Source organism: Danio rerio, chromosome 24 (assembly GCF_049306965.1).
Source record: "Danio rerio strain Tuebingen ecotype United States chromosome 24, GRCz12tu, whole genome shotgun sequence".
Taxonomy (NCBI): domain Eukaryota; kingdom Metazoa; phylum Chordata; class Actinopteri; order Cypriniformes; family Danionidae; genus Danio; species Danio rerio.
The window spans coordinates 27,580,888-27,594,316 of record NC_133199.1 but is presented as its reverse complement, the minus strand read 5'-3'; the positions used below and the strand labels follow the sequence as shown (position 1 = coordinate 27,594,316).

Below are 13,429 nucleotides of genomic sequence, written 5' to 3'. Positions count from 1 at the left end.
CCTTGAGTTTATTTGACTGTAGAAATGGTAATGCACTGTAGGCTGTATCGCAATATGATTGTAAGTACAGTACATCTGTCCCTATGCATTGGAGCTGTTGGTGGGCTGTAATGCAATGTATTGAACATGGGATAGAACAGATGGACTGAGAGACTCAAACCTCTTATCACGTGAACATTTGAGCACTTCCTCATTTGAAACATTGTTTATTGGAGCGAAGTTAAAATGTAACTTGTGTGCTGTGACAGGTCTCAGAGTATCCCTGGGCTTTCTGAATCGATCTTATAAGTCTGATTTTGATAATACATTTTATATCTTTTATTTTAATGTCATTTTGTTTTGGTCCTTGTTTGGACTGCATAGGTTCTGTACTTTTTAACATTTATTCATTTTATTTTATTGATTTTTTTTTTATATAAAAATCACATTATAGATCTTTTGAATTAATTTTTATAAGTGATTTTATTACATTTTTTAAATTTAAATTTTATTGAATTATATTATTATTCTTTGTGTGTGTGTGTGAACTCTTAAAGTTTGTAATTTGCCTAAAATACTATCTTACCATCTTTCTTGCTTGTGTGAAAAAACATATATAGACCCAACTGACTTTCATTGTGTGCTTAAAGAATGTCATTTATCACAATATATCTGTTGTATTCTGCAAAAGAAGGTCATACAGGTTTAGAATGACATGATGGGTGAGTAAGTGAAGACTGAATGTGAATTTTGGGCTGAATATTCCATTTAGGAAAAATGGCTCACCAAGTGTCTGTAATAAGTGAATATTTAGAATATTACTTTAAGATTATTGTCTTTTAAGGCATCTGATTCTGTAGCCAGTAAATTAAATTCAAATAACATGTCCTTGTGTAAAAGCTGCTCTGTGATTTCTTAAAATATAATATCAGGATGCAATACCAAATTAAAGTCAGACAAAATGATGCCTGTTCTGTTCGACCTTAGTCCCAAAATATTATTACACAGTTGCAGTTGCTGTGCAAATGTATTTATGCCACCTCTGAGTTGTATTAATTTCAACAGTCTGCATTAAACCACTGTAATGTTGCTTTAGAAATGCCTTTTTGCCACTTTTGCAGTTCATATTATGCCAAATAGTCCAAATTTTACATTTAGATCAGATGTTTCCATGTCTCACACTGTATAAACAAAAAGCAAAGTTAAGGATGCTCTGCTCAGAATCTGCTCAAAATGATCATTGTCAATTCTATTCAATTCACGTTTATTCATATAGCACTTTTCACAATTATTTTTTCCAAGCAACTTTAGAAAAGGTGGATATTATTGGGTAACACTTTAGAATAATGGTCCATTAGTTAATGTATTTACTAACAGAAACTAAATATCAATAATCTTGTAAAGCATTAATTAATGATCGTTCAACATTAACTAATGCATTATTAAAATCCAAAGTTGTGCTTGTTAATATTAGTTAATGCACTGAGCTAAATTGAACTAACATGAACTAATGGTATTTAACTTAAATAACATTAACAAATATGAATAAATACTATAACAACTGTATTACTAATAGTATGTTAATGTTAGTAAATACATTAACTAATGGACCATCATTTTAAAGTGTTACCTATTATTGCATTACAATCAAAATCAGAAAAGGTAAGGTCATCAGTTACTATTAACTTTAATTAACTAATTACTAATAACTTTATCTGTTAAAGTTATTATATATAAACGTATACTTAACCAGCAGTTATATATTATATAGGTGATGTCCATGTGCAGATGTTCAATGAAGTGTATTTGTGTATTCTTTTAAAATTAATTGCACTTAAAGCTAAATACTAATTCCTTGAAAAATATCTAGTAAAATATTATGTACTGTCATCATGGCAAAGATAAATGAAAGTTATTAAATCTATTATGTTTAGAAATCTTCTTTCCGTCCAACAAAAATTGGGGAAAAATGTACAGGAGGCTAATAATTCAGGTGGGCTAATATTTCTGACTTCATACACAGCATATATAGCAGAAAAACGGCACATCCAGGGGTGATTTTAGGAATTTAATTTTAGGGGCGCTCAGCTCTTTATAAGGTTTAAAAAAAAAAAAAAAAAAAAAAAAATTTTATATATATATATATATATATATATATATATATATATATATATATATATATATATATATATATATAATACTATATAGCCTAATGTTACATTTATAAGTAGTAATTTAGTAATACACTTAAAAATGTTTGTTTAATATCGGTTGTATACTAGTATGGCACTCTATTACATAGACAGGCATGGCCATTTCAGTTCCGATTACTACAGCCACCCCTAAAAGAGGCCTAGCAACGCCCATGGACACATCTAAAGCATGGAAAAACCCTACTGATTTAAAACAGAAGTTCTGTTTGTTGAAATGTAAGTTCCTAGTTCTCCTACATGCATTAAGAAGGTAATAATGCTGCCATATTTTAGTTCTGACATGGCACATTACTTTATAAGAGTGTCACTTTACCTAAGAATCAGGCCTGTTTGTTGGCCTGCACCAATAAAACCTTCTTGTTCCTTTCTGGAACAAATGGGGAATACTATTATCTCTTTATCCTTCTGATAAGTATAGGATAAAGCGAGAGGAGATAAGTTCTGCGCAAAAAGGTGAGGAGTCTTGGCCAAGGCTCCTCCCTTGTCTTAGAAGACGACAAATCAGCATTCTGAAGAGATGGTCAACCTAAGGCTGCCCTCACTTCTCTCTCCCAGAGACACTGTCCCAGGACGACTTTAAGTAGAGATAGCCAGGCAGGGATGAAGTTTTCTCCAACTCCTCTCCCTAAATCCTTGTTGGACATGGATGTAGCCAATTACTGCGAGGGCCTGGACCCGACCTATAGCACACTAGGCTTTGAGAACGCAGAGGTGCTTTATTGTGGTGGTGAGTGTTGCACATTTTCTTTCCAAATGGTGTATTTTTTAAAGGTGTGCAGCTTGGGTTTGTGTAATTATTCTACTTGAAGTTTGTGTTCACTAGTGTTGCTGACTGAATTGTTGTGTTAATTTGTCTTGGTTGGACAGTGGCGTGCATGTCTGGAGCGGACGGATGCCATGTCATGGCTGGTTTAATAGCTGTCTGAAGGGTCTGGAATGATTTGTCCCAGCAGAATCATTTACCTCAAGCTAAAGGAGATAATTGTTAGCTAGCTATTTTGAAAGTCTTTCCGTTCGGTTTAAAATTCAACTGAGAGTTTCACTCAAATCCTGGGAAAAGAGTACTGAGTCTTAGGATTAGAGATTGAGTTCTTTGTGAGTTGACAGTTTTGGGGGGAAAAACAGGGTATTTTAAGTGTAAGTTTTAAGTATATTTTGTACGACTGCTATGCTAAATCAGATCGTTTGCCCTGTCATGTTACTTTCTACTTTTATCCCCCAAAAAAGTTAATTAGCAAAGGGATGTCACCCTGGGGCATCATGGGAAATGTCTTACTTTTAAACCACGGCCCTTTGGGAGATACGTGGCTTGGATCTTTAATGACTTCCGTCATCTCAGTCTGATGTGATTTATCCAGTTTGGTTCTCCATTAACCTAAAGCTGGATTAAAATTGCTGAAGAGATTTTTTGGTTATCTTTACAGTTTTTACAGCACATCTAAAAAGTGAGATAGAGAAAGGTCATAAAATGCCTGGAACAGAAACTAAAGGTAAACGCACGCTCTAGGATGAATATTTCTTTGGCTGAACTTACACTACCAGTCAAAAGTTTGTACTCAGTAGGATTTAAATGTTTTAAAATGAGCTTATTCTTTATTCATTTAATCAAAAAATACAGTACAAATTGTAAAATTGTGATATATATTGCACTTCAAAAACTGTTCAAAAGTAGTTTATCATTTCATTTAAACATTTATTCCAGTAATTTTAATGATGAATATTCAGCTTCATTACTTTAGTCTTCAGAATCACATGATCCTTCAGAAATCACTCAAATATTCATTCATTCATTCATTCATTCATTCATTCTTCTTCTTCTTCTTCTTCTTCTTAATATTATTATTATTATTATTAATGTAATATTAATAAAATCAATAATGACTGGAGTAATAATTTCATTTAATACTACATACAATTAGAAAGTAGTTATTTACATTTTTTAAAAATAAATATTTAACAATTATTTACTTGTAATAAATGCTGCAGGGCGAAGCAGTGGCGCAGTAGGTAGTGCTGTCGCCTCACAGCAAGAAGGTCGCTGGTTCAAGCCTTGGCTGGGTCAGTTAGTGTTTCTGTGTGGTGTTTTTATGTTCTCCCTGTGTTCGTGTGGGTTTCCTCCGGATGCTCCGGTTTCCCCCACAGTCCAAATATATGCGGTACAGGTGAATTGTGTGGGCTAAATTGTCCATAGCGTGTGAGTGTGAATAAGTGTGTATGGATGTTTCCCAGTGATGGGTTGCTGCTGGAAGGACATCCGCTGCGTAAAAACATGTTGGCAGTTCATTCTGCTGTGGCGACCCCGGATTAATAAAGGGACCACGCCGAAAATAAAATAAATGAATGAATAAATGCCACCTTGGTGAACAGAATAATTAAAAAATTAAATAAATAAATAAAAATTACCCCAAACTTTTCATTGGTAGTGTAGTTCAGATTTTCTGATTTAACTTATTAGTTGTCAAAATATCCTTAATGTGGTAAACTACTATTGTACACTACTCAATCATACTTAGTTACCCAGTCCAGTAACATGCCAAGCATGCTGGAATCTGCCTAAAACACAAGTGTCAAATCGAGCTCCCGTAGGGCCACAGCTCTGCACAGTTTAGCTTTAACCCTAATTAACACACCTGATCAAAACTAATTAAGTCCTTTACTCTTGTTTGAAACCTACAGGTAAGTGTGTTGAAGCAGGGTTGGAACTAAACTGCTGAACTGCGGCCCTCCAGAAACAGGATTTGACACCTGTGGCTTAAAATAATAAAAGCAATTAAGCAAATGGATAGAATAAACTGAATAAGTCAGATTGCATTTAAATTGATTAGACACGGTTAAAATTAATTAGCGTCAGAAATCAAGCATTGCATTAGCACTGTGATGTCAGACACAATGCGCTCAATTGACCTTATTCTAAAATGCGGAAGTGCGCCTGTTTTCGCGATTGTCTTAGAACTTCCGATTTAGTCGCCTATGGGAGAAATGACTAGGAATAATAAACGCCAGAAAACAGTCAAACTACGTGCTCTACAAACAAATGTTTGCATGACTATACAGACCAAGTAGAATAATATAATAAGAAAATATCAAATTGCAACATCAAGCAGCGTAACGAGCAGTTTTTTTACGTAAAAAAATAAATGGAAGTGAATGAGACCGGAAGTCTCAAGCCAAAAAGATTCAAATGGCAGCGCCCACTCGTCGGCGGAGAAAAGGTGAATAGAGCTAGTGACGTCACTGTGAGAGGTAGGGTTAGGGGTGGGGTTAGATGAGCGATTTAAAAAAGCATTGGATGCAGCTCAGACCCTTCTCAGTTAAATGCTAACTAGTGGTCAAACTGTCTTTAATGGGGTAAACTATTATTGTATACAGTGCATCTGGAAAGTATTCATAGTGCTTCACTTTTTGCACAATATTTTTTTATATTACAGCCTTATTCCAATTTTTTTTTTAATTTTTTTTTTAATTTTTAACAAATTTGCAACAATTTAAAAAAAATCTTTTTTCCACATTGTCATTATGGGCTATTGTGTGTGGAATTTAAATAAGCAAATAAATAAATAAATGAGTCCATTTTGGAAAAAGGCTGTAACATAAAAAATGTGGATAAAGTGAAGCCCTGTCAATACTTTCCGGACGCACTGTACTAAAATCAACCTTACCCAATCTAGTAACATGCAAATATACCTGTCAATATTTTTCAACATATAAACTGAAAAACATTCAACTGGATATTCTGTATAATATATGACAGTTGTTAATCTTTGCTCATAAAAAGAAAAAAAATTGGCTGCATTTTAGTGTATAAAAATATAAAGCCTTGCACTTTTTTTTTTTACCTCTAAAGAAATATTTTTAAATAATCAACTAAAAAATAATTAAAAATAGAGAAACATTAATATCCAATATCTCGTCCATTTTAAGTGCCGGAGTTAATCAACAAATCACTCTGGCAAACAATAATTCATAAAATATCTTGTGCCCTAAAGTTTTCTGCAATGTGACAGAATTCCATACTTTTTTCTAGAAGCGTCCCTTTAATTAAACCCTTAAAATCATGAATCTAGTGAAATTATTTGTCAAACCACTGCCTGGTTTGAACTTCTCCAGCACCTTACTCTGAAACTCAATCCTTCAAAACACACCGCAGGATGAAATTGCTTCTCCACGTCCACGTGCAGTGCCCTTTGCGCTCAAATGATGTTTTATTCTGAAATGAGAAGGAATCACTTTGGGAATACACTGAATCAGAAGAGATTGCTTTCAAGCCACATTAACATTTATCCATGAGATGTCAATCTCCATTGAATATCAGTCTATGCGATAAAACAGAGGCTAATCCTAATTAAGTCTGTCCTACAACAGCAGGAGGCCTCAATCAGTCTCGGCGCATAAAAGGATAAAGTCCCCTGCCGCATTTCTTTTGTTGAAATGTTATGATTTTGGATGCACAAAGGAATGATTGATTTTTCATCCTGGGCTATATGAACAGAAGGGTGCCGCTCTCTGTTGCATTAGAAGGTCTTTTAGGATGAGCATCCTTTGTTCACTTATGCAGAACTCTTCCTCATATTCTCCTCATTAGCCGTAATGATTGAGAGACGCGACTAAAAAAGACCCGAGGTTTGATAGACGTGTCGTTTATTAGCCTGGCTTGGATTAGCACGCTTAGCTTAGCATCTGCAGTGTAATAATGCTGGGTTCCACACAATCAACTTGTGTTGGGACAACATGAAGGAATTAAGTTAACCTATTAGTTTTTATTAATTTAATTGGATTTAATGTTAAACAATTAAGTTGACCTAAAAGAAAACAAGGGAAGTATGGAACATGAGATTGACAGGCTGATTGGTGCAGCAGTAATGCGGTCGATGTACCATTGTGGTAAAGAAGGAGCTGAACCAAAAGACAAAGCTCTCAATATCCGGTCAATCTACATTCTAGACCGAAAGGACAAGACACAAGCGGCCAAAATGAGTTGCACCAAAACGAATGGCGAAAAATGAATGGCGCACCATTATAGATGGGGTGAGGAGCCCTGTCACCTGGGAGGAGTTCGGAGTAGAGCCGCTGCTCCTCCACATTGTGAGAAGTCAGCTGAGGCGGCTCTGGCATCTGTTTCGGATGCCTCCTAGACGCCTACCTAGGGAGTTGTTCCAGGCATGTCCCACCGGGAGAAAGCCTCAGGGAAGATCCATGGCACGCTGGAGGGACTTTGTCTCTCGGATGGCCTGGGAACGCCTCGGAATCCTCCTGGTGGAGCTGGAGGAAGTGTCTGGGGAAAGGGAAGTCTGGGGTTCTCTCCTGAGACTGCTGCCCCCACATCCCTGCCCCGGAAAAGTGGATAAATTGAGTGAATGAATGAATGAAAAAAGAAAACTTAAAAATAGTGTTGATTTAGCTCATTTTTAATAAGAAGTTTGACCAAACAGCAAGCATCATTTTGATGCTGCAGGCAAAAACACTTCATGCATCTGTCAGTTTTGAGAAATTGAAGTGTTGTTTTCAGGCTAACCAATAACAAAACATTCAAACAACACTTTCAAGTGTTTCTTTTATCACACTTTATCAGTTTTTATCTAGATTTCGGTACAAGGCATACATTGTAAAAATGTTTCAACTCTAGTTTGAACACGCAGCAAAAGTCATTTTTTGGGTGTATTTTTAAAGGCTGTTTCCTCAATATACAATAACAATATATGTATTTATCTCTTTCACTGAGCCATAAATCTTCATTTCAGATACTTAAGCCAAGCTTGCGTGTGTTTTTTGTTTCATCTGCGTTCTGAATGTTTTTACAGAGGGATATGTTTATACATATTGTAATAGTGCTGATTAAATATACAAAGTTTCATTCTGCAAAAAAATATTGAAATGTGTATTTATTTTAGTACTGGGCAAAGATTAATCATGAATAATCACATCCAAAATAAATGTTTGTTTTGACATAATATGACATAATTATTATACATATATTACATAAGTTATTATACAACTTATGATAATGGTCCAAAAACTAGTACAGCCAAATTTATATGTTATAGAGAAAATATTAAATACAAATTTAAAGACATTTTTTAGAAAAGCAAAAAATTTTTATTAATTGTATTATCTTTCAATTTCTAAATACATTTAGTGACTAGAATAGTATTTTAATAAATATATCTGTTTAATAAATAATTTTTCTTTTCATTATATTCACAGAGAAATCGATAAAAATATTCATTTTCAAAATGAGGTGTACTCAATTATGCTGAGTACTGTATGTGATACACACACATACCAAAAACTATATAAAACAATTTTGTTACAGATATTTAAGTTCATTTATAATCTGCATTAATAAATCTGATGTTTTTTCTCTAAATATAAATAAACATTTCTGAAATATATGCATGCATGTGTGTATTTATATACACTGTAAAAAAATATTTGTAAATAAGCAGTTTTTCGTATTTTGTGATTTATGTTCATTATTTTTTTTTTTTTGTATTATGGGACCTTCATCTCTCATTTGACAACTTTTAACTGGAAAACGTTGAAAAAAGATGGCTTTTTTGTAACAATTTTAATAGTTTAAAATGATATGCTGTCTGGGTTGGGGTTGTATATTACGGTACAAACAGCTTGTAATAAGCTGCCAGTACATTTACTGTTATTTCACAGATTTATTTCTTTGTAAATTATATCTTATACATGATGTTATTTCAAACTAATAAAATGTCAATAAAAGTCACTATTTTTTAAACTGTAGAGTTGAATTTTCAGCATCAAAAATCAACCGAGCAAAAATTACCTTCCCATAATGCAATCCCCTACTGTAAATAAATAAAAAACATGAACTATGGAAACTGTTAATTAACAGCTATTTTTTTACAGTGTGCACAGTACACACACTTTTAGTACACACACTGAAAATTATGTCAAACTTTTATTTTGGATGCGATTAATTATAATTAATTTTGCCCAGCACTAATTATGTATATTCAGTGTATATTATGTGATTTAAAAAGATTCTCAAATTCCCATCTGTAAAAATCTTTCACATTAATGTGTCAAAAAAAGAAACCTTAACTAATGTTAACATTTCTATGCTAGAAAAAGTTCATATATATTCAAATCATGTTTAGTTTGCAAATTTAAACATAATATTTTATATAAAAATGTTTGCTCTTCTTAATGGAAACAGTCAAATGGAAAAGTAAAATGATAACTATTAGTTGTTTTTTTACCCAATTAACCTGCAGTGTGTTCTCTTAACACTCTAAATGAATAATTGACACAATTCTCCATTCGCAATGATCACCCAAGTGATTCATTGACTCATCTTCTGAACTGAACAGTTTTCAAACTGGAGCCAGAGCGTTCAGGTGGCAATAACAGTATGTGTAATGCTCCCAGTCCTGAGTGTGTCTGTTGTTGTTGACAGAAAACATGCCGACAGAGCCCAACATCAGTCAAGGAGAAAATGGCGTGAGCTCCAACTGCGCGATCTGTGGGGACAAAGCCACAGGTAAACATTATGGCGCCTCCAGCTGTGACGGATGCAAAGGCTTCTTCCGCCGCAGTATCAGGAAGAGCCATGTCTACTCTTGCAGGTACATGCACACTAGAAAAAAATGTCCAAGCGTTTCGATGCCACACAGAAAATGCTTTTAGTGTTATTTGAGTACACTGATAAATATGATTCATTGGATTTACTAAATTATTTTAAGGTAAGTGGTTGCTAACAGCTTGTATGGGCTGAATTTAAGCATTAAATTTAGTAAAGTTTAACTTGGTTCGTTTGTTTAAATTCAGTGCATATAATTAGTTTGCAAACACTTACATTCAAATAATTGAGTATATCCAATAAATCCTGTTTTTAAAGTGTAGAATGTTTGGTGTTTGTATAAGTATTGCAAATGAATTATAAATAGTTTGTGATTGGATTTGAATGAAACTGATAAATATGTTTCTGGCTTGTTCTGCATTTGACAGCAACTCTTTTTAGTCTAACTCATGGTTTTCTGAGTGTTGTTTTTAAATTTTTTTTAAATAATCATGTTGAAAGACGTATCTCCAGCATTGCACTCTCAATATTCATCAGACTGAAACAGATTTTTTTTCTTTGTAAATTCTTGGGTGAAGATCTTCTTTCATAGTTTGAGCTGAATGAATCTTGATCTTGATTAATTGATTATTTTAACTCATTGCGATTAATGAACGATTATTTTATTTATTTATTTATAGAATTTTTTGCCCTCATAGTTCAACGACAAGTTTTATATGCCGTCTAAAGGCATCTCTGGTGCAGCCTCCAATCATTGTCATATGTAGTGCAAAATAAGGCTCAAGAATGAGTCCATCATCCTACTTGACAAGAGATTAAATGTGGCTGCAAAGTGGCAGCAGAAGTAGAAATCAGCCACAGACTTTAACAGAGCGGGGTCACGTGACATGCAGGGAAAGTAATTGAAAAAATCGTCCTGGAAAAATTAGACTATTAGATTATTCTGAACGTCGATTCCGATTACTTTTCAATTAATTGACCAGCCCTACTTGATCCCAAACAAAATAACAAGCCAGAAACATAATAGTCACTGAAATAAAGATCAAATTATAGACTCATTTACTCATTTGAATTTAAACAGAGATTTTTTCATGTTTTATTATAGGATTTAATAATATTTTTAGTAGTGTTTTTTTTATTTGAATATTTTTTAGTTCTAGATTATGTTTTAACTTTGTTTATTCATTTTATGGTTTCGTAGATTTTATATTTTTTTACGGTAATTTTAGAACTTATTTATTTAATGTCAGTTTCCAAATATATTATATAATATTTAATATAACCTTTATTTGAATTAACATTCAACAAAACAAATTTTTATTAGCCAGTGATTATATTAATGTGGGATGGGAACTAAAGATATTATTTCTGTTATGAAATTCATATATTCCTATTGAGTGCCTCTTAAAACCATTTTATGGATCAAAAAGTTTCTCAAAAAATTATTTGCTTATTAAATTTAAATTATAAAATGAGTTTTAGGTTTTAAAATACTTTTGATGTGGAAGACAAAATCTTTTTTGTATTACAATAATACTATAACAAAAACATAGTGAAACAGATAATTAATTAGGCTTAAATTTGTTGCTTGACATATACAGTTGAAACCAAATTTGTTAAACCCCCTTTGAATTTTTTATTTTTTATTTTTTTTTATATTTCCCAAATGATGTTTAACAGAGCAAGGAAATTTTCACAGTAAGTCTGATAATATTTTTTCTTCTGGAGAAAGTCTTATTTGTTTTATTACGGCTAGAATAAAAGCAGTTTAAAATTTTTAAAAAAACATTTTAAGGTCAAAGTTATTAGCTCTTTTAAGCAATTTTTTTTTCGATAGTCTACAGAACAAACCAATACAATAACTTGCCTAATTACCCTATCCTGCCTAGTTACCCTAATTAACCTATTTAAGCCTTAAAATGTCACTTTAAGCGGTATAGAAGTGTCTTGAAAAATATCTTGTCAAATATTATGTGCTGTTATGTAGTTATTAAAACTATTGTGTTTACTAATGTGTTGAAAATCTTCTCACCATTAAACAGAAATTGGGGAAAAATAAACAGGGGGTCTAATAATCCAGGGGCTTTAATAATTCTGACTTCAACTGTATAACTGATTAAACATTTCTTTTAAACATTATCAGAATGGTTTTATCCCTGTAGGTTGTATAATGTAGGAAAAATGCAATTTTCAGGCCCTTTTACTTGTATATATAGTACACACAAACAATAATAATAACATTTAACTTATAATATTTAATAATCTAGTACGTTGAACTGGATAATGAATCCTCTTCTGATAAACGATGATAGCAAGCCTCTGATTTCATCCTGGATGACTTCATTCATTCATTCATTTTCTTTTCGGATTAGTCCCTTTATTAATCAGAGATCGTCACAGCGGAATGAACTGCCAACTTATCCAGCATATGTTTTACACAGCTGATGCCCTGCAACCCATCTCTGGGAAACATCCATACACACTCATTCACACTCATACACTACAGACAATTTAGCCTACCTAATTCACCTGTACCGCATGTCCCATTACTGAGTGTTTGTTAACCTAAACTGACATAAATGTTTGCATGAGCGGTTCAGTTTGATTCATGATTAAGTGGCTTTTATGAGTCAAATCAGTTGAAACAATCACAAATCATTTATTTGGGTTATTAATCTGACAAGTCATTTGACTAGTTCACTGAACCATAAACCATTAATTCTGCCACATTCTTTAAATTTACAGAGAATTGTTACATTTTAATTTAAATTAGTAGTTATATATTCAATTTATGGAATTTAAATTTTTTTGGAAGATTTATTATTCAATTTGTTATAATTCTCAGTTCTAATAAGAAACAATTCACCAAAAATCACTCATACCAATATTTCAGTCATGTATTACTGTCAATTTAACATGGTGTTTACCAAATTTTATTCTTAACTTTATTTTTATTTGTTTTAGGTTTAATCGTCAATGTGTGGTCGATAAAGACAAAAGGAACCAGTGTCGTTTTTGCAGACTTCACAAATGCTTTCGAGCTGGAATGAAGAAAGAAGGTAAACATTTTGCAGTATATAGATGTAATATAGTTTCCAGCAGATAGCATGGAGTAACAAGGAAGAGGGAACTCAAGAGAGCAAAATGGATGATGCCATAAAACTTGCCCTGATTACACAAGGATGTTTAGTTTATTGGATATATAACCTTGGCTTGGACTTTTATGACAGGTGATCATGTGCTCTCCAGCTCACTTTTCCGTGCAGACACGTTGTTCAGAACTGCACTCAGTTAAAGTTTTACCTCTCGCTTAAGCTGTGTTTTGCACGCTAGTCCTTGCTCACAATTGTTTTCTCTTCTTTCATAATAAATGTTTACAGTTGTTTAGAGGTATATTTGTTTAGAGATATATAAGACCTATTTCAGTAACATCTGAATAATAAAATGAATTGAAATTGTGATAAATAAATAAAAATAAAGTAAAATAAAGTTTTAGTGTTTTTAATAATTGTAAAAAAAGCAGCTAATTACAATTTGTAGAATTTTTATATTTACATTAGTTTTCACATTTTCATACAGAAACATTTTTAATAAGCTATTTTAAGCTATTTTATTTGTAGCTATTTAATAGCTATTTGTAGCTATATAAAAAACTGAATAATTAAAAATTATATGCAAAAAGACCAAA

General features: G+C 32.7%; 1 protein-coding gene across 7 annotated transcripts in view; it reads left to right on the top strand.

The window, feature by feature from the left end:
• hnf4g (hepatocyte nuclear factor 4, gamma) overlaps positions 1-13,429 on the top strand; it is a 28,115-nt gene that overhangs the window by 1,795 nt on the left and 12,891 nt on the right. For 4 of the 7 annotated variants that reach the window (NM_001331156.1, XM_073940434.1, XM_073940435.1 and 1 more), the window contains exons 2-3: positions 9,619-9,787; positions 12,706-12,800. In NM_001331156.1, the coding sequence (NP_001318085.1) occupies positions 9,619-9,787; positions 12,706-12,800 (264 nt within the window). Of the gene's footprint in view, positions 1-2,610; positions 2,920-9,618; positions 9,788-12,705; positions 12,801-13,429 lie in introns of those variants that run through there. The other 3 variants (XM_073940433.1, XM_021470189.3, NM_001075111.2) reach the window with 2 other exon arrangements.